The sequence below is a fragment of the Chelonoidis abingdonii genome, chromosome 3, assembly GCF_003597395.2.
Source record: "Chelonoidis abingdonii isolate Lonesome George chromosome 3, CheloAbing_2.0, whole genome shotgun sequence".
Taxonomy (NCBI): domain Eukaryota; kingdom Metazoa; phylum Chordata; order Testudines; family Testudinidae; genus Chelonoidis; species Chelonoidis abingdonii.
The window spans coordinates 134,787,182-134,809,825 of NC_133771.1; the positions used below are offsets into that span (position 1 = coordinate 134,787,182).

The 22,644-nt window shown below is 43.4% G+C and overlaps 1 protein-coding gene across 1 annotated transcript; it reads right to left on the bottom strand.

Annotated features, from left to right (window-relative positions):
* Positions 1 to 1,110: 1,110 nt before the first annotated feature.
* LOC116828189 (uncharacterized) lies at positions 1,111 to 10,650 on the bottom strand (the record flags this gene model as incomplete). The annotated part of the gene is given in 5 exon segments (XM_075064575.1): positions 1,111 to 1,623; positions 1,854 to 2,468; positions 3,087 to 3,187; positions 3,281 to 4,102; positions 10,563 to 10,650. Coding segments are annotated over 5 exon segments (2,139 nt in total), but the record flags the coding sequence as incomplete, so codon positions are not given.
* Positions 10,651 to 22,644: the final 11,994 nt, after the last annotated feature.

Consider the following 22,644-nt stretch of genomic DNA (forward strand, 5'->3'; position numbering starts at 1 on the left):
GAGTGAGGGTGTGGGGATGGAGTGTGTGGGGCAGGGCCTCAGAAAAGGGGCAGGACAGAGACGGGGCAAGGGTGTTTGGGTTTGTGTGATTAGACAGTTGACAACCCTAGCTGTGCACCACCTCCCTCCCTCCCTCCCCTAGCATCAGCCACAGTCCTGGGCAATGCACCACTGCCACCACCACCCCCAGCACCAGCGGTGTCCCCAGACTGCCCCCTGCCTCAGAGCACCTGTGGTACCCTCAGAGCCCCCCCTCCAGAGCACCTGTGGTGCCCCCAGATCCCCCCTTTCAGAGCACCCAAGATTTAGTCAGGGGTATATAGTACAAGTCATGGACAGATCATGGCTGTGAATTTTTGTTTAGTGCCCATGACTTGTCCATGACTTTTACTATAAATATACATGACTAAATCTTAACCTTACCCATCAGTTCCTGCTAGTCTAGTCATTTTCAATCTTTTTTCATTTGTGGACTCCTAAAAAATTTCGAATAGAAGTGCAGGCCCCTTTGGAAATCTCAGACATAGTCTGCGGATCCCCAGAGATCTGTGGACCACAGGTTGAAAACTAGATCACGAAAGCAATATGTGTGTGGCTGAACATGAAGCTGTGGAGTGTGAGGAAGGCTGGTGTTTAAAAGATAAATGTTCATTGGAACCTTCAAACTCCCCTGTGGTTTAAACAAAGCTTGGGAAATTGTCATAAAAATGTATCAGCCTGGACACAAATCTCCTTGCCTGTTCTTTATTATGAATGATGATGATAAAAGTACCATTTTGCAGGGCTGCTTTATAACATTTATCCCAAATCCATGTGTGATGTGATGTTCATCCATTGTTGTCGATGAAGACTTCAACAACTCATTCGTTCGATGACTGGACTCTGTGCATACAAAGATGACTGATCAGTCCGATTCGTGTGTGAAACGTCCTGTCACACATCGAGCAGACGTGATGGCACTGTCAATGATGTGCGGGCAGCTCTGGACTTGCGCAGCTCACACTTTCTTTCAGCCTCAGCAGTACGCCTTGTCTCAGAGGTATTACTGCCTGTGTGAATGAGGCTGCACCATGCTGGATGGTTCAGTGCGAGGGTTTCCCATGTGGCGGTGTTGATCTTGAAGGACTTCAGAGAGGTCTTCAGCGTGTCCTGGAACCACTTCTTTTGTCCTCCATGGGAGCGCTTTCCCTGGGTGAGTTCTCCATAGAAGAGTTGTTTAGGAGTGCGCTCATCTGACATTCTCACGACATGTCCGGCCCATCTGGTCTGGACTCTCATCAGCAGTGTGTGAACTGACAGCAGACTGGCTCTGGTAAGGACTTCAGTATCGGGCACTTTGTCCTGCCATCTGATTTTTAGAAGCTTTCGCAGACAGGAAATATGGAAGTGAATGAGCCTTCGTGCATGACTCTGATAAACAGTCCACGTCTCACAGGCGTACAGCAGAGTTGGAAGCACCACTGCTCGGTAGACCTTCAGCTTCATTGGTAGGCTGAACCCTCGACGTTCCCAGATGTTGGAGCGCAATCGGCCAAATGCAGAGCTGGCTTTAGCAATTCGGCAGTTTACTTCATCATCGATTGACACTGCTCAGGAAAGGGTACTGCCCAGGTACGTGAAGTGGTCCACTCCTGAAGTCTCTGTCCATTTACAGTGATGAACGGTTCTGAGTGCGGAGCATGGGGAGCTGGCTGGTGCATGACCTCAGTCTTCTTGATGTTAATGGTGAGACCGAAGTTGTTGTGTGCAGATGAAAACTTGTCCATACTGGCTTGCATTTCTGGCTCTGTACTAGCATTCAGAGCATAATCATCGACAAAGCGAAAGTCTCGAAGTACAGTTTCCTTCACCTTGGTGATGGCATGCAGTCGCCTCAGATTGAATAGTTTCCCATTGGTTCTGTACTTCAGGCCTACTCCTTCAGTGCAGTGTTGAAAGGCATCAGTCAGAATGGCAGAGAATATCATGCTGAACAAAGTGGGTGCTAAAACACATCCTTGCTTAACGCCGTTGGTGACTGGGAAGGCCTCAGATGTTTCACCATCATCCAGGACACGAGCCATCATACTGTGATGAAACTGACGTACCATTCGTATGAATCTGTCTGGACAGCCAAATTTCGACATGATCCTCCACAGGCCCTGGCCACTGACAGAGTCGAATGCTTTCGTGAGGTCCACAAAAGTTGTGTAGAGTTCACGATTCTGCTCTTGACATTTCTCCTGTAGCTGACGCGCAGCGAAGATCATGTCAATAGGCCCACGTCCCTTTCCAAAGCCGCACTGTGGTTCTGGCAGTAAGCCCTGCTCCGGGTGAGTGATCAATCGGTTCAACAGAACCCGTGCAAGAACTTTCCCCACTGTAGAGAGCAGCGAGATTCCACGGTGATTGTCGCGTACCTGGCGATTGCCCTTCCTCTTATAGAGGTGCACAATGGACACATCTCTAAATTCATGTAGAATGGATCCCTGCTTCCAGAAGGACTGAAACAGCTCAGTGAGTTTCTGTAGCGGCACGGGTCCACCGACATTGTACACCTCTGCTGGTATGGCATCTGACCCTGGGGCTTTGCCACTTGACAGCTGGTTAAGGGCTTTCTTCACTTCGTCCTCTTCTGGTGAAGCATCCATGGAGTCATTGACTGCAACCTGGGGCATCTTGTCAATGGCCTCATCATTGATGACTAAGGGGCAGTTGGGAACTGCTTCAAAATGTTCAGCCCATCTCTGGAGAATCTGCGTCTTCTCTGTAAGGAGCACAGTGCCTTCAGAGTTCAGGAGGGGAAAGCTCCCAGAAGACTGTGGACCATAGAGTGTATTGAGGGATTCATAGAACTGCTTATAGTCGTTCCTGTCCGCGTACGCCTATATTTCATCTGCTTTGGCGCTCAGCCACAAGTCTCGCATTTTGCGCAGTCTGTTCTGTACTGTTCTGCGAGCGTTGATAAAGGGTGTCTTCTTTGCCGCTGAGGATTGATCGTTCTAATATGCACAATGCAGGTGGTGCTTCTCAGCAAGTAAGGCCTGGATTTCTATATCATTTTCGTCAAACCAGTCTTGCCGCCTGCATGTGGAGGGTCCCAATACCTTCGATGAAGCTATATGGACAGTGTTGCGGAATCGCTCCCAGTCTTTCTCAGCATCATCCTCATTACGAAGATCAGCAAGCTCATTCTTTAGGTCTTCCACTAGATTTTCAGTGATGTGGCTGTTCTTCAGCTTCGACACGTTGATCCTTTTGAGAGCCTTACAGCCTTGTGGTCATCTCTTCGGCATGATACCGAACTTCATTTTAAATACTATGAGCCTGTGATCCATCCAACAGTCAGCGCCACACAGAGCTTTTGTAACCCTGACATCTTGTCTGTCCCTTCTCCTGATGATGACATAGTTGATCAGATGCCAGTGCTTGGAATGGGGATGCATCCACGAAGTCCTGTTACGGGTAGGGAGGCGGAAGACCGTATTGGTGATCAGAAGGTCATGTGCTGCACAAGTTTTCAGCAGTAACAGGCCATTGTTTTTCCCGATGACTCCTTCCCAGGCTGCAGCATCTCATCTGACTCTTGCATTAAAATCGCCAAGCAGGATCAGCTTGTCTGTACCGTGCACTGATGATAGCAGAGCTTCTAGTTCTTCGTAGAATTTATCCTTCACATTCTCTGGATTGGTCATTGTGGGAGCGTATGCGCTGATCAAAGTAGCTTGTTTTCCTTTTTGAAGCGGGAGCTGCATTGTCATGAGACGATCATTCACACCCTTGTGGGGACTGGCAAGTTTCCAAACAAGGTGATTCTTGATGGCGAAGCCAACTCCAGATTCACGACGCTCATCACTGCTGCGGCCACTCCAGAAGAATATATAGACTCCGCCTGACTCGGATAAATGTCCTTCTTTAGCAAGGCGAGTTTCGCTAAGGGCTGCAATGTCAATGTTGTAGCGTGTGAGCTCTTTGGCGACAAGTGCTGTTCTTCTCTCCGGTCTGTCTGCCGTGATGTTGTCCAGTAGCGTGTGCACATTCCATGTGCCAGTGGTGATCGGTGTCACTCTAAGTTTTGTTTTTGTTCGACCGCTTTTATGGGATCCCCACCAGCCGCAGTATGCTGGCCAGGGTAAGTGAAGCAGGCAATGTTTAAGGCACCTTTTCTAGCCCCCTCCTCATTCTATGGAGGTGAGCAGTGCAATCCTGAATAGGGCTACTCAGTCGCTCAAGAAGACGCCGAGCTCCACTGCTGCTTCGGTCAGTGAGGAACGACCATTATACCTGAGCCACCTGTGTGCAGGTCCGCAGCTACAGCTCCCAGTATATCCACACCTGCTGCTTTGTCGCTTGCCCATCGCCACAGGACTTGATATGATGTGATATGATATGATGTCGAGACTTGCACGTGAATTGGATTAAAGTGAGGGAGAGTTGCGTGACGTCAACCTCACTCTCTCTTCCCAGTTCTTATCTATATCCAGTGGCAGGACAAGAGTCGAGATGGCTGGAGATAGGGCAGGGCGCAGTGGATGACCAGGACGCCTATGTGTCTTGTCATGCTCTTGAGCATTCCACAACGCTTGCTGTCACCGCCTTCCTAACCGTTGAACCAGGTTTCCTCAGTCAGCCAGATCCAGCCTTCGCATGGAATGGGTGGGTGGACAAGCCCTAACTCACCGAGAGTCTCAGATTCATCAGCTACCCTCACCTGGTTTAGCCCTCCAGTCGAGACGGTTTCCAGGGTGTGGCCGCTGTCGCGTGCTGACAGCTACTTGGAGCCACAGGTGAGAGCTGGGTGTCAAGTGGGGACCAAAGTGGATGTGCTGCTCCTAGGAGTACGACTGCTCCCCTATCAGAGGTACTACCCTTCCCTGACAACCCCATACACCCATGTGGACCATGGGCAAGAAGATTAATTTTTGTTAATGGGGTGACTTGTGCTAAGAGCCAGAGAGATGACTGTAAAAAACAAAAACAAGCAAACCAGCAGTGACTAGTATGAGGAGAGAATCAGGGAAATCATTTTGGCTTTTGGCAAAGATGCATGTGCTTGTTTTCTGCTTTTGAAATGCGGAACTGAAAGTCAGGATTGGGGTTTTGAGGGGTAGGGAAGGGAGAGGAGGAGGAAGATTGCTTGGATAGATCATAGCATGTGGCTGATCTGGGGAGGGAATGGGGGAGAAAGAAAGAGAGAAAGAGAAGAAATAATTTATTCTGCCCCCCTACGAAATGAAAGAAATATTGAAATCAGGCTAGTTGAAGTAATTTGTACTGCACATAATACTGTTAAGTATGGAAATGATAATCTGATGGAAAACCATGCACCAGCTTCAAGATAGCTACTGTAGATTCCATTGAAGAAGTCCATCTCTGTTCAGATTTAAGGCTCACTGCTTTTCCCGTTGGCTAGCTTGTCTCCTATGAAAATAAACATTTGGTACACAAATTGTGCAAATACGCACACAAAAGGTATTTTTCAGATACAGAGTACATTATCTAGCTAGACCAGTTCTCTTGGATGCTAAGGAGACTGCATAGTAGACATCACTATGAAATGTGTTTGACTGAAAGATGCCTACTTCATTTACATGGCAGCTGTTTTATAGGCAAATTCACTTTGTTGTTCTGGTAATACAGCCCTTCAATTTTTAATTTCAAATCGTTATAGCTGAGCTTGAAATGCCTGAAAACAAAAGGGGCCAGATCTTCAGCTGGTGTGTACCAACACAGCTACATGGATGGCAATGGAGCAACACTGATTTACATCAGGTGATAATGTGGCCCACAGGGTTTAATGTGATGCAGCTTTAAGCATATACCAATCAGCATAATTAGTGCAGCCACAATGCATGTTCTGTATAGAAAGCGTATTTCCACAGAGGGCTTGCTCGTAACTGTTCATTGATTGTTACGTTGACGTTGGAGGAAAGGAGTAAGACATCTCTAATGATTGGAGGAAAGGAGTAAGACATCTCTAATGATTGGAGGAAAGACTTGAATTCTAAAGCCCCAAAGATTAACACTGAAGGAGGTGGTTCCTGTCATGTGTCCCCACGTTCACTTTGAGTTTCTGGGTAAAATTCAAGGTATTAGTTTTAACCTTTTGTGTCTACATTGCAGCTAGGAGCGGGCCTTCCAGCCTGGATAGACAGACTCGTGCTAGCTTTCCTCAAACTAGGATGCTAAAAATAGTGTGGACAGTGTGGCTCTGCCTACCCACCTGAACTCAGGCCCAGGGATTTGCATGGGCCTGTGTATCTGAGCTGCCGACTGAGCCACAATGTCCACTCTACTATTTTTAGCATCCCAACTCCAGCGGAACTAGCGCAAGTCTGTCTCCTCGCGTTGGAAGGCTCACAGCTGCAGTGTAGACATCCCCTTCAAGTCCTAAATGGTTCAGGCCATAGTTTCTTGTTCCCTAAATGTTTGAAGAGGAGAATGGAATGTTAAAAATTATAGAGAAGCCCAGAGCATTGAATGGGCACTTTTTAAGTGATTGACATAATTTTCTAAGTCAAAATAAATCATAAATAATTCAGCCACTCGCAACCAGTCCTCTGTCGCTGTGTCCCCAGCAGCCTTTCCTCTCATTCTAATGTTTGCATGTGAGGCCTAGCAGTTAGAGCAATGGTATAGGAGTCCTGGGATTCAGGCTGTGCCACTGATTTGAAGTTAACCTCAGACAAGTCCCAGAGGGCAAAGTTTTCAAACTTGAATGCCTAAAGTTGGGCGCATAATGCCTCAAAATTATAAAATGTCCACAGATTTGGGTTGGCCCAGTGATTAGGTGCTCAACTTGAGACACTTGGGGTCTCATTTTTAGTGAGCACCCATAACTCCACTTGGAGTCCAGAGGGACTCCAGGAACTCAGCACTTCTAAAAATAAGGTCCCCTGGGTATAGGGCTGGATTTCCAATTAGGCACAGTAGAAACGCGTCTGGGGCGCCGACATTCTAGGGGTGCCTAAAAGTTAAAACTGGGTTAAAAGTTAAAAAGTTAATACATACAGCTGCCCTGCGGGTGGCTGGGCTCCTGGTCCGGGTTGGTGGCCACCCAGCTTATGGGACTGAAGCAGTATGAGCGTCCAAGTCAGCTTGGGGGTGCTGTAAACTGTAGCTGGGAGGGGCAGCTGCTGAACATGCTGGGAGCATCCCTTTCCCAATCTCGGCTGTCCTGCTGTCTCTGGCCCATGCCGGGGAGGGAGAAGAAGGGATGTGGCTGGCACCCCATTCATTTGCCCAGGCAGAGCTGGAGCACAGCTTCCGCACTGGGCTGCAGTAGGGATGCAAGACACCCAGGGACAGTTCTCTGTGCAGAGAGGTACAGTCCCCACTTTGTGCCTGTCCTGGGTCTGGTGGGTTGTGCCCCGGCTTGGGCTGGGCGCGCTGTGCGTGGCAGAGGGTCTCGTGCCTTCCAGGGGAAGCTGTGTTTATATTTATTTTTGTTTCATTTTTTATGGAAAACACGAAGGTCAGCTGCACGCAGGCAGGGTGCTGACGACGCTGTGCATAGGGGCGCTTAAGGTATAAATCTGGCCCTGCCTGGGCAGTGGTCTTGTGAGTAGGACACTGGACTAGAAGTCAGGAAACCTGAGTTTTATTCCCAGCTGTGTCAGTGACCTGCTGTGTGACCATAGGGAAGTCACCTCACTTCTTTGGGCTTCAGCTTCCTCTCACACCCTTTGCCATTCTTGTCTATTTAGACTGTAAGCTTTTAGGGGCAGGGACTGTCTCTCACTAGGTGTTTGTACAGTGCCTGGACAATAGGATCCTGCTCTCAGCTTGAGCCCCTAGTTGCTACTGTAATATACAGAATAACAATAGCTGTCTAAAGCTGAGATTAAAATATTGAGACAACAAAATTAGAGGCCACTTGCAAATGTGGGCCTTAGGCTCCCTGAACTGCTCTCTCCTTATCTATAAAATGGGGTTCAGCAATGTCTACCTGGGGGAGGTGGTGTGAGAATTAATTAATGTTGAAAAAGAGGCTTGAGGAGCCTCAGATGAAAAGTGCTGTAGAAGTGCTGAGTATTTACTCCCGTAAAGCTTCAAAGGAGCTGCCACCGGAATTGGTGTTGGGGTTTCTGGGGCTGTCTTGGCATCTGAGGGGATGAGTTACCAGTGTCTGGCAAACATACTTCAGCAAAAGACCTGCAACTGAGAACAGGCTGTGGGGACATGACATCCCTAAAACAATTTGGCAGCCCACTCGGGGTTTGCAACCCACAGGTGGAGAATGGCTGCGCCGAAGGGTCTATTCTCCTACTTACACAAGAGAAGGATGTACAGACAAGTCCTACTAGCATTAAAGGGAGGCATCTGTGAAAATCTCATACACATCAGTGGAAGAAAGGCGCCCTAAAGCTATTATGACATATCAGAAGGCTTCTGTGCATGATCAATTTGTGTATTTATTATTTGTACACATTTTAGCCATGTGTATACAAAACTCTCCTCTTCAGGAGGCACAATCTAGTCACTACCTTGTCATCTGTCGTGCAAAGGTGTTTGGGAGCTAAGGATGAAGGAAGAAGGGGGCATCCTCACACAACCTGCCAGCTGACCCAGGCATAAGTACATAAATATAAAATGGGATCCCTGCCTAAAACTTATTTACTTACTGATTCCTGAGTCCCTTAGTCCCACTTGAAGCCCAGCTTTGCCTGGGTTCCCACCAGCAGGGATATATGCCTGTTTTTCTTCTGTGACTATAAGTTTTTTGTCTTTTGTAGCAATCTTTAAACTTTATTTGTGTGGTGAGTAAAGGTATATCCTTCTCACAATGTATTTGTGGGGTTTTGTTTAATCTTGTGCGGGTTTTGGTTGCACTGGGTTTTTTTGTTTTTTTTTAAAAGCTGAAATAATCAGTAGAACTGGAGATCTAGACACCTAGAAGGTGGCAATCCCTGTTAATTAGTGTTCTTGGGAAAACCTGCCTGTAATGAAAATAAAGCCCCTGTCGTTAAAACCCACTGCATTTTCCTTTGTGCCACTGAATGTTGTTAACAATGTTGCACTCTGGTTAAGTAAAAATCTAAAACTGCAGTGAAGTGTTAGTAATCGGTTCTTGAGCAGATTCCCTAATGCTATTCACTTTTCCCTGCTAATCTTCCTGTGTGAGCTATAACAATGCAGCACCAAATGAGAAGGAAATGTCAGGTTATGTTTCAGGGCCAGCCTCCTGCCCACCCTCCATCTGTGCTGATGTCAGTGCTTATTGGAACATATGCTGCCTGTTGCTCACTAGCCATCTGTTAGCTGAGCTGATGAAGTGTTCCTGTTACTGTGGCAACGGAAACCTTGATTGCCAGTGGCACCGCAAACATTTTCTGCTCAAGTTTCACTTTTATCTGTGCTCTGGAATGGCAGCCCAGGAGTGGTGTGGGTTAGGCTGCCAGAGCCTTTCTTTGAGCTTTCAGGTCAAAGTGGTTATGGTGGGAATTCGTGTTACAAATCTTAGGCCAAATGTAAAAGACTTGTAGCCTTGTTAATGGGCGCGTGATACCCATGTTAAACTGTCCAAATTAAAAGGTTGGCTTCTAAGATCTAAGGATGGGTACTCTGAGTCATAGGCAGGAGTTCAGATTATCAACGGTGGCAGTGGGGTTGCAGTGCCAGAAAGCTAGAGGGACATTTTTGAAGTTGGGGCAGAGCCTAGAAGAGGGCAGCCTTTCCTGTAGAAGAGATTAATTTTTTCTGTAGTCACTGTATCTTGGGGAAGGAAGATCTGGTCAATCACAAACATTTCAGGGACAGTTAAATTATTTATTTAATTTAATTATCTCTACCTTTTTATATTCACTTGCGGAATGATGGCGATTTCAAGCAATAGTAACAATAATAGTGTATCTCTTACGCAGAACTTTCTGTCCTTAAAACTCTCAACAAACATTAATGAGCCATCTTCCCTGTCAGGTTGGCAGGTGTTATTTCCATTTTACAGGCTGAGAAACTGAGGTGGTTACATCTGCCCATGACTGCAGAGAGAGTCAGTGTCAGAGTTTGGATTAAAACCCAAAAATTCCTTGCTTCCCACCTGCAAAGACCTGTGCTGAAATCACAAGACCACATCTCCGCCTCCTCACCTGGAGAGTCACTGCTGTCACCAACAAGAGTTGCACACACAGAATGACGTAGATTAGACTATGTCCTGTAGTTATTTTATTATTTATTGCATGTTTGTATTACCATAGTGCCTAGGAGCCTCAGTCATGGACCTGGAATGCGTTGTCCTGGGTGCTGCGCAAACACAGAACAAAAAGACAGTCCATGTGAGAAGAGAGAGATGTGTCTGATTTATGAGCCTTAGCTATTAATGTGGGATGGCTGTTGTGCTGAATACATGGGTAACTGAGTGAAATTTAAGGGCCTGTGATATACAAGTGGTCACACTACATGATCTAATGCTACCGTCTGGCCTTACACTCCATGAATCTCTGAGTTATCCAGGGCCTTCTGTGAGAAGCAGATACTCAAAATTCACCCTCTGTGTTGGTGTTCCTCAGGGCCTTCAGTTCCTTCCCTTTCCACCCTTGCTCTTTTGCCCATGGCTGACTTCATTTGCTCTCATGATCTCATACCATCTTTATGCTGATGCCTCTCAATGTATCTCTTCACCCCTGGTCTCTTCCCCTGTGTCCAGACTTGCATCTCTTCCTGTTTTTCCATTATCTCCTCTTGGATGTCTCCTCACTTTTTTAATCTACAGATTGCTACAGGTGAACTTCTGTCCTTCCTATTTCCTCCACCACAGCTGACAGCTCCACTATCCTCCCTGTCAGATGTACTCACAACCTTGGGCTTAACTCTCACGAGCGCCTTTTCTTCTCTTCTCACTTCCAGGTTCCCACCAAATCTTGTCACTTCTCCCTATAACACATTTCTAAACTTCAACTCTTCCATGTATTTCTACCACTAAAATCTTGGTTCAGGCTACAGTTCTCTCTCTCTCAGACCATGATTTCAGTCTTCCTTGTGTTTGTCTAATTTAGGACCCTTGGACTATAAATTCTTCAGGATAGGGACTGTCCCTTTTTTACCCTGGGAAAGAGCCATGCAAATGTATGGTGTTAAATAAATATTAAATAGTAATACTGTGTGTTCAGAGGCTGATAATGTGTGTGGTTGGATTGGTTTAGATTAGATATGATGCATATTGGCATTATCCTAGATAATAATAATTTAAGACTTCAACACATAGATACAAACTTTTTATTCCTAGACTTTGACACAATGAGCCTGATTTTCAGTTACACTAAGGTCTTTTATGCCCACACTAAGGCCCCTTCACACTGCCAGAGTGGAATAAAGGGGACCTAGTGTAAAATGAGAATCAGGCCCAGTGTCTATTTTTTTCCATGTATGTTGCGCAATTACACACCTTAAACAGGGCAACTCTTATCTAAATGTTTTCAGAACCACAGTGCGCTTCTCTAAAGGATCCCGTGAACAAAGATCCCCCTGATAGCCCCTGGAATTTCCTAAGGAAGTCCATGTTCTTATATCCCACTCTATTCCAGATTCTTCTAAATGCAAGGATCTGCTACGTCCTACCCAGTAACCTAATCAGGGGTTAATGACCAGATTTATTTTTCATCCATTATTTTTCTCCTTGAAACTAATACTTCACCATCTCCTCCACTTCCAGCTCTGTAGGCACAAAAGATAGAAAGTCAAATTCAGCCCCAGCAAACAAGAACAGTGGAGTTATGCCTGCAATACTGAGGCTGAATTTGGTGCATATTTCCTAACTGTGCTACTTGAAGATAGTGCTAGTAAACTTGCTTTGTTTCACTACAAACTTTACATTCAGCCTGGGTTCAGACAAGATTTTGCAGAATTGGGCCAATTTATGGTTTCAAGTCACAAGTGTGCAAAATTCAACATTTTGCTTTGAGAGTTAGGGTTCAGTTGGATCAAAAAAATGAAATAAACACTTGATGTGAGAATCAACTTGTATCCAAACCAAAGGAAAGATTTGCAGGACAGAATTGAAAACACTACATTTTGCACACAGGTCTCTTTGCACGAGACCTAAATTAAACACTTGTGCTGACCTCTTCATTTGGCTGAAATGTTCAGTTATCCAAAGTCATTGAAAGAAAACACAGAGTGGAATTAATGAATGGCATTTGAACTAAAGGAATTGTTGATTAGAAGTTTTGGTGAGATTACAAAACTTTCTTAACATTAGATGAAGCCTCTATATGTGGATTATCAGAAACTTGTTTTGATTGGACATTTCTGGGAGCATCTGGCAGTTTATGCAGGATAGCATCAAAGCTTTGCACGGCATTATCCTCCCTGCATTGATCAGCATCATTAGAATGGTTGTCATTGCCACCATATGCTGGTGTTGCTCTCTATCCATGTCCTCTGGGCATGGTGGCCCTCTGAAGAACTGTAGGTTAAGCTGCACAGATTTTCTCAGAAAGTACTCATACAAACGTGATGTGGGAGGGGTGGAAGCAGACTTAGCTGATGGTTGTATAAAGCTGCTGAGTGGACATAAATCAATAATGTTCATTGTTAACTGGGTCAAATGAGAGTGTCACAACCTGGTTACAAAAATACACTTGTACTTCTGGGGCCAGATCTTAACTTTGTAAGTCAGCATTGTTGTATTAGCTCCATTGGGGAAGCACTGATTTACACTAGCTAAGGATCTGGTCTCTAATGAAGGTGGGGTCTTTGAGGCTTGTTAGTTGGAACTATATTTAAATGTAATTTTAACACAATTCCTGAACTGGTATACTTGGATCCTTTAAAAAATACACAATTAATCCACAAGAAGCATAAGAGCAAATAAGCAATATCTATAAAATATGGCTATTGTGTATGCTTTTGTGGAATAATCCTGACCTCCCTGAAGTCCATGGGAATTTTACCACTAACTTCAATGAAACCAGGGTTTGCCCTATACTGCCTATATGCTGGAAGTCCCCACACCACACAAATTAATTAAAAGGTACTTTGGGTAGGTGTGCAGGAGGCATAAAAGAACCCAGCTCTCTTTTACATTTTTCAGTCCCCAGTTTTCCAGCTGTCACGATGTAATACGGTCTCCCCTCATGTAATTCCTTTCTATGTGCCAATAGAAGTCCCTTAAAAAAAAAAAAGAGGAGCAACAAGCAAGTAATCCTGTCATACGATCTGCGCCAGTAGTTTGGGGCCTATTTCTCTTTCAGGGGCTGTGAGCATGCTTTGAGGTGCACAATAGAGATGCCTTCTCCATTGACTATAGAGCTCATTGAGCTAGACTCAGCAACAGTCCCAATAACAGCAGCAGCAGTAGCAGCAGCACAGTAATGGGCCCAACTGTTAACTGATTTAACACTCTGCCAGCTGCAGTCCCTGAATTCAGAGAGGAGCAGCGGGCCTGTGTCTCTTTTGAATATTACCTTTCAGCCAATTAGACATATGTCACTTTCATAAAATGTTTCACATTCACTCACATCAGGGAGAGGGTTCTCGTGGGGGAATAAGGGGGATTATGTTACCTGCCTTGCTCCCTAATAAGAGTAAAGTTTAGTTTTGATGGTGTCAGTAGCATTATTATGTGTTCACATGACTAATGTTGATGAATCTGCTTGTAGAAAATACAGAGCATCTTCCAAGCTCCAGAGGGCTTTCAATCAGCATAACAATGGGGGCAGTTTGGCATTTACTGTTTGGAATGGTTTTGCTTTTGTTTAGTTTTTTAACTAAAGATGGCACAGAAACACAAGCACCCATCGAAACTTGCTCCCTCTCCTCTCCTGAACTTTGGGCAGCTTTAGGTTCAGATCTGAATTACCTTGAGCTGGAATCCCACATTTCAACACCCCCAAACTGTGGGAGAGTTTGGACTTGGATCCAAATCCAGATCTGAGACCACATTCTCAGCTGGTGTAAATCAGCATCACTTCATTGACTTCAGTAGAGCGATACTGACTTATACCATCAGAGGATGTAGTCCCAGATCTGAATTTCGATACAAGTCCAAACACTGAATTTGCCCTCACAGTTTAAAAATTTGGGCCCATCATTAGGTTTTATAAGGAAGTGAAAAGTAAAATCTCTATAAAAGGAACAAGAGCCCAGATAAACCGTTTGGAAGGTTTAGTTCATCTGGTGGATCAGCAGCAGCCTGATATAATCTGACTGAGTCTCGTCAGGTCTGAAGTATCACTCGGTTGGTCCAGAGCCAATTTTTAGAGGTGATACTAGAGCTGGTCTAAAACTGGAATTTCCATTCTGCAGGAAATTCCATAAATTTGAATTGGAACCAAAAAAAAAAAGACATTTTGAAATTTCCTGCAGAATGTATATTCTCAAAAACTTTCATTCTGAGCTATCAAATCATTTAATTGTGATAATGTCAACATGGTTCATTTAAAGTCAATTAATTTTGTTTCAGCTTGTATACCGTATTAAAATATTAAATAGCATATACATAACATTAAATATAATATATAAATATAGTGCACTGTTAAAATATTAATATACTGTATTATATTCATATAAATATAAATGTTATATGTAATATAAAAGTTGAATTGAAATTAATCAAAATGATAATGTTGAAACAAAACATTTTACCTGATCAACATGAAACAAGAAAGATAAAATAGACCTTTTCCTGTCAAAAATTTTATCGGAATCAACATGATCCTGTGAAATGTTTAGATTTCAATCAAACTGTATTTTCCAGTGGAAAACTTTCAGCCAGCTCTAGGCAGCAATGACAAGGCTATGGAGTAATAATATTCAAGCTGAAATGAGGAAATGTTTGGATGATCTCAGAGTCAGTGAGGAGATCTTGCTTGAGATGATGAAGCTGCCTTTAATAATGAGATGGAACATCAGCAAAAGATGGGGCACTCAGGCAGTCCCTGCACAGTACAAATGAGTGCTGTTGTCCAGCCAGAAGGGAAAGTATTCTGCATCCCTTCTTTAGCAAGTACCCAAACAGTCATGGGAGAGGAAGGGCAGGTATACCTCATGCTATCCCAGCCTCCCTGTTAGCCAAGAGGAAGCTAAAAGAACACGGGTCAGGTGAACAAGGTCACCTTTCGAAAGGTACTGTGCCGTCTACCAGGAGGACCTTCTTCTTTTCTGCGTCCGTCACAATGATGTCGGGTCGCAGTTGGCTTTCTGTCCCGGGGATGGCAGAGTCCAGGGTGATCTTCCCCAGGGACGATGGGATGGCTTTCACCAGCCAAACTCTAGCACCCCAATCAGGGTCTATGCTGGTTATGCAATATGTATGTATCTTTTCATCTTTGCAAACGATATCTGTAACCCTCATAACCCAAGCCTGACCCCAGATGTACAGTACCTTTCCTCTCAACCTGTGTATATTTCATTTCAAACATTCACTTTAATAAAATTTTTAAATCTGTAAGGACTCCTCTATAGACAAGTAGAATTCAAAAAACAATTTGTGTAATCGTTGATTTACCAATAATTACATGAGCACCTTGCTCCCTTCAGGCCCAAATGGACATTTTATTTGGCACAAAAGAAATTCTGTTGGCTGCAAATGAAGAAGGGGCTTGGCTACACTGGCACTTTACAGCGCTGCAACTTTCGCGCTCAGGGGTGTGAAAAACCACCCCCCTGAGCGCTGCAAGATGCAGCACTGTAAAGTGTCAGTGTAATCAGGGCGGCAGCGCTGGGAGCAGGGCTCCCAGCACTGCACGCTACACCCATAAGGGATGTGGTTTACAAACAGCGCTGGGAGAGCTCTCTCCCAGCGCTGCGGCTCTGATTACACTCACACTTCAAAGCGCTGCCGTGGCAGCGCTCCCGCAGCGCTGCCGGGGCAGCACTTTGAAATTTCTAATGTAGCCATACCCGAAGAAAATGATCATTCTGTCAGGAACGGAGCAGGCTGGAAGACGACATTTGATTTCACAGCAACTTTCAAGCTTTCAAATTTTGTTTTCGTTTCTTGGAACAAAACCAAAACCATTCGAATGTTTTCAGTAAATGGAATTATGTCAAAACATTTATTTTCAGATTAAAAAAATGAGATTTTTTTATTCATAACACACACACCCTCACTAATCAGAACTGACCAGAGAGCCCTGAACCAAAAAGAACCTTTGCAATGAAGATTTTGTCAAAATCAATATGTCTCAGTGAAGCATTTCAGCTTTGAGAAAATGGCATATTTAAGTGAAATTTCATTTCCACTCCAGTCAGCAGTGTTTGTATGTGTGTTAAATGAAATAGACCTACTATTCAGAAATTAATTACCCTTGTAGAACATTACTACCATGATCCCTTCCCATGCATCTGTGTGATCACTTGCTTTTAGACAGTGGGAGGGAAGGGCTGTGAATATGTTTTAGTAGTGGAAATAGACCACTTCACTAGCTTTTCACAGCTCTACCCAACAACCAATAAAACAGGCAGAACAGCTGCTGATAAAATATTCAGAGACTTTATTCTGTGCTTTGAATTTTCTAAAACGATCCATCATGACCAGGGTAGGGAATTTGAGAATCAACTGCTCAAGAGAATTTGTCCAAGATTTTTTAAAATAGGTGCCTAAAGTAAGGGGTCTTAGGTCCAAGTACTAAGTATTCAGGAACTCTCATTGACTGTAGGGCGAGATCTTTGTCTTCAGTGCTTTTGAAAATCTGGCTACTAATTTATATTCCTAAATATTAATTTAGGAACCTAATTTTTAGATACCCATTTTTTAACATCTTGGCCTTTGTGAATGTAATGAAATGTGGAGTTCCTGTACTAATCCCTACCATCTGCAAGGAAACCCATCTGAAAAATTTAGCAGACCATGATCAGCTATGTTATGAACACTGACTGAGGAACAAAAGTAAAATTGAAGAGACTATTTAAACCGTGTAGTGCATGCTTAACACTGCACCAATCAGGAAACCACTAGTTAGTCTCCATTTTACTGCTGTGTAGGCCATCTCCAAATTCATGCACAGATAACCTTTTTTTCATTTTGTACAGAACAACCAGGGTAGTTAGTCAAGCTGAGTACACAGACCAATGGAAAGGAGAGCTAAAAGAACCCTAGAAATTGCTGTGGAAAATTGCTAGGTGTAAGTAAATACTTGAAGTAATCACCTAACTCTTAGTGGTTGCCTTGCAACTGATAATTTAGTTGGAATACCAACCCAAAGGGACAAAGCGTAAGCACAGGGAAAAGGACAAAAAAGTACTAGGACCATGGAATCTAGTATAGTGATCAGATGAAAACCCCTGTACCTGAATATAGACACAGCCTTTAGAAAATTGTCCTGTAAATAAATTACAATTGCCATCAGAGAGCAGAACTGCCTAGCACACAAGTTAATAGTAATTCTAATGCCCAGGAGATGTAACTACACTTACAGAGGACTGAACAATCTATCAGTGATGAGTCATCAGAGAAAGAAGAAAGGACATTCAGAGACAAACACCACCCCATGTCTGGATCCATCAGTCACAGTGAGTGAAATGACCAAGGGATGTATTCACCTGTGGCTATGTAGATTATCACCATGATGCTCCCAAATGGGGACAGCAGCTATAGGACATCTGCCACTAGTGACTTACACATCCACATATGAGATTTTGTCTGCCAATGGAGAATACAAACATGGCACTGAAAACGAGTTGCCTTGAGTGTTTAAAAATAAGTGGATAAAGTGCCTGAGCTATTTAACTTTGAAAAGAGGCTATGGCAACAGTAAAGAATAACTAAGGCAAAGATAAAAACCCCAGGTCAGTATAGTTGCTCTGCCAAACTGTCTCTCCTAGTCCTGTGTTTAATGTATTTATTATTAATTATTTTTATTTATTTATCTGTTTGTATTGTAGTAGCATCTAGAGGCCTCAATCTGGGATCAGGGTCCCACTGTGCTTGATGTTGTTCACACACATTTTATTATCCTTCAATTTAAGGAACATTGAAAATTCCACTTTGCACTGAGGTTGTAAACCATTCAAGATATTCACATTTGCTGTCCCATACTCTGGCTTCTGGGGCTCACTGGAATTGTCACTGATGTGCTGCTAACACCTTATGAAGAGTCCCAACCTGTGAGAATCCTCTTGTTCTAGAGGTGCATGAGCTTGCAGGTAATTGTTTTCCCATTGGAACACAAATAAGAACATAAGCATGGCCATACTGGATCAGACCAAAGGTCCACCTAACCCAATATCCTGTCTTCTAACAGTGGCCAGGGCCGGCTCCAGGCATCAGCTCAACAAGCAGGCGCTTGGGGCGACCCAGGGGAAGGGGCTGCATGTCGGGCTCTTCAGCAGCAATTCGGCCGCAGGTCCCTCGGTCCCTCTCGGAGGGAAGGACCTACCGCCAAATTGCTGCTGAAGAAGAAAGTGGCGCGGTGGAGCTGCCTCCGATTGCGGCTTCTTCTTCTTCTTTTTTTTTTTTTTTGCCGCTTGGGGCGGCAAAAACCCTGGAGCTGGACCTGACAGTGACCAATGTCAGGTGCCCAAGAGGGAATGAACAGAACAAGTAATCATCAAGTGATCCATTCCCTGTCACTCATTCCCAGCTTCTGGTTATGCCTTCTCATAACCACAGTCAAGGGGAGGAGGTAACAAACCTATATGAAGCCCTTTGCTGGAAAATGTGTATGCTTTGGTCCTGAAAAATATACTGATATATTGGTAGTGTAGCATGGTGGCTAGTTTATGTAATCTGAAAAAGGGGGGTTGGAATGAAGATCCTGAAGGGAGGGATTGACAAGACATACTCTATCCCTGGGAATTTTTTGAAAATATCTGCCGTTCAGTGCAATCTGGCCCATTTGTTAGGCAAAACAGGGCTCTTCTGTAACTCATCTGATGCTCAGATGATTTCATATTATTTGGGAGGGTGGCTGAACATCATCAGAACTAGAAGATCCCAACCTTCCCTTCAGCTGGGGGGAAAAGATTTTTTTTAACAACTATTTATTTAGGAAGTTATAACAAGTTTACAAATCCTTGCCCTGTAAATATCAGAAACAAAACAATCATTACAACAGTTATCTTTTGTTTAAAGAGATATTATACAGAATTATAGTTATCAGAGCTTTCTGTTTCACAGGCCGTTACCATATTATAGAATAAGCATCATTATAACACATGTAATTTCTAGTGATTTTATTAAATTGAGGGAAATCTTGATATACACATTTAACAGACCAGGTATGTCTTTCAAATGGTCTTATTTAAAAAAATTGGACAGGTCTGCTGATTTTGTTGTGGGTGAATGTACTGTGAGTATTGCATAAAAGGTAACCAAATATCTAAGTATCTATCCATCCTTTGTCTATTTTGCTGGGTAAGTAATTGGTGTGTCAATTTTTCCATAACCACAACCTCCCATAATTTTTTGAACCTATGGTTGGGCTATTTTCCTTTTTCTAACGAGTGGTTACCAATAGCCAAGAAGCTACTAGCAGATGAGAGAATGATTTTTCATCTCCTTTTGTGAGACCATTTCCACTAGGAAACAGTGAGAGGATTACCAAAGGATGGTTTGTTAATAAATATCCATCCACTTGTGATATTCAGTTATGGACCGCAGCCCAATACCATCTAATGTCCATCAGATGTGCATAAAATCTCTTTCTCCACAATTTCACCAACATTTATTGGTGGGCAGAATTTAGCAAGGGACTCCTGGGAGCCCCTTGTATCAAACCAGTGTATGCTCTACCTTCTCACCCATCTGTGCACATGCAGTCGGGAATAGGGTGACCAGATGTCCCGATTTTATAGAGACAGTCCTGATATGCGGGGCTTTTTCTTATATAGGCACCTATTATCTCCCACCCCTTGTCCAGATTTTTCACCTTTGCTATCTGGTTACCCTACTAAGGAAGCAGAAGAGGTCTAGACTTTTGATTCCCATAACTTGTTTCTCCCCTGATAACTGTGCATGTGTTTCAGCTTAGGAATGGTTATTATTGATCCTCAGTGTACCTCTCTGACTAATTCTTCAGGTGAAATGGAAAGCAAAGATCCTGACCATTTGATGTTATTAAAGACCGCATGGCACTTTTCACAACTGTCAAGGTGTTAGCTCTGGTGTCATAGTCAAATTTCAACTTTCGGTCATTAGAATTTACTCCCCTATATTCCCCCAGCAGTTTAAATTCCTCCTTCACTTCCTGTTCTAAACTGTGAGTAATATTGCTATTGAATTGCTACCCTGTGTCATTCTTGCCAGAGATGGCCACATCTCAATGGGGAGTGTAGCATATGCAGTTTGACTGTCCGTTTATGGGCCAAATCCTGCATTTGGTATGCAGGCCATAACTCCCCTTGAGTTCAATGGGAGTTTTGCCTAGGAAGACTTGAGTAAGGACTGCAGAATTTGGCCCAAGGGCCTCAATCCTGGAACTGGATCCATGCAGTGAATGCTTGAGCCAGTACAGAATTTTAGTGACTTTAGTTAGCCTCCATGTAGGTGAAAGTGTCTGTCTGTGTTGAGCTATATGCAAAATTGGGGTTTGAGTTTGTAAATCTTTCAGGGTAAAAGGGGCTATATAACGGACCCTTTTAAAGGATTCCATTTATTATCATCATCATATTCTGTCTGCAAAAATGACCCTGTGTGTCACTGCTGGATACAACTTTAATAGGCTAGTGACAACACCAATGAGATAAATACTGTGATTATTAATGACCAATAAATCAATTTTTTAAATTTTTTCTTCTGTTTGAGAGACATCAGTAAAAGTTCCAAAATACCCCGGAGACAGAGAAACTTCTGAGGATTCCTAGGCATCAAGCCCATAAGATTTTAATATGCTGAAGGAGAATCTTACACACTTGAGAATTTGTCTCTTATGAAGCTACCTTGCAAATGGAACAGGAATTGAAAAAAGCCAGCAGGTCAGCACTGTCTGTCTTTGTCTAGTTTTTTTGGTTAATAACATACTCTAAATGCAGGTTTATTATTTACCTAGTGAAAGTCTCATATAATAAGAATGCATAAACATACACAAGAGAGCTATTTGAAATTCACAGAGGTCACTTGGCAGTTTAATATCTTAATAGTCTTTCTTTTTCCTACCAATACATCTCAGATTATCTTGGGGAACATCAAAAATAGCTGCCTAAATGAGGTTTGGGTAATTAAAGAAGTTACTAAGTAAAGTTGTTATTGTGAGTCATGACAGAGGACACAATTGAGATTTAGGTAAGAAAAAGTTTCCAGTGAAAAGTGATAATCTGAATGAAAATTTAAATAATTTGATTAGGAAATTTCTTTTTGTTCTTAAAAATCACTGTCAGGTATTAACCATATGAGAAAGGGAAAGCAATCCAAACTGGTGTTTTTACTAACACATTTTGTTAGTTTGGTTAGCAACTTTTTGAAAAATATATTTTCACAATTGTATTATCATTTTGCCATAAGATGTTACATCAGGTAAAACATTTATTAAACTTAATAAATGTCATACATGATGTAACATGGCACAATTCAGCTGATGTGATTTATGGACACTATCATACAAAAGGTGATAGGGGTTGTGGATATATGTAAATGAACATGGGGATAATAAGGTCTCTGCATCAAAGAGTTGGGGATCTTAGAAGATGAGCAACAAACAGAGTGTGTGAGAGAGAAGGCACCTGTCTCTGAAAAAGGGGCAGAGCATAGAATATACCCCTTGCCTTGGCATGTTCTATTGGCTAACTTAGACCAGGCCTACACTACCCCTTACTTCAGTATAACTTACGTCACTCAGAAGTGTGAATAAGCCACCCCCCTGAGCGACATAAGTTACACCAACCTAAGCACCAGTGTCAATAGCGCTGTGTCTCACAGAGGTGGATTTATTATGCCAGTGGGGGCACTCTAGTGGCACAACTACATCAGCGTAGCTGTGCCGATGTAGCACTTCTAGTGTAGACTAGCCCCTAGGCAGGAAGCCACTTAGCATGCTGGCTTTTGTGAATCCCATTATGAGATACCCATCTCTCTCCATTCATTGTGTAGAAAGCCTAAATTCTAAACCCAGATTTTGTGAATTCCACTGATTCTCTAGGCACCTAAAAGTTGAAAGTGGTGAGAATCAGTGCTGACACACTTAAGTTTCTTTGTGAATCTATCCTTTGGTCTTTTTCGGTATATCAGCCCACTCCCAAGTCCCAAAATCAAATGGAGCCTGAAACCCTCAAATGCATTGAAATCATCTCACAGTGCCACCACAAAGAAGAAAGCAGTCCAGCACTGCCTTTCCCTGCAAAACCAATAAAATAAAACGGAGCTGTTACTGACTAACTTCTTCTGTAATCTTTTAGCAGTGTGAGATATCTTTTGGGGCAGTAGCTCAGGTTGCAATGAGCCAATCATTTAATTACAGCCCCAGACTCTGGAGAATGTGGGCTCAACCATCACAGGGCTGCTTTTCAAGAAGGCATCTGTGCTTAGCATATGGCAACTATTTATTATAGCTGTTGCACTGCGAAACAACAATTCCCCTGATAATTATTTCTCGTATAGCAAGATGCTTCAATCTCTGTTTCCCACAACATTCTGCTTGTCTGGTATGTGTGTGCCAATGTCACCACAGTCCTAGCAGACAGTTGTCTACATTTTGTCATTACCGAGGGTAAACAGACATGACTTACGTAGGGGGAGGGGAGCTGCTAATTTAGCCTGTCTTTAATACTGAACCGTGAAAGGAGTATTGAATA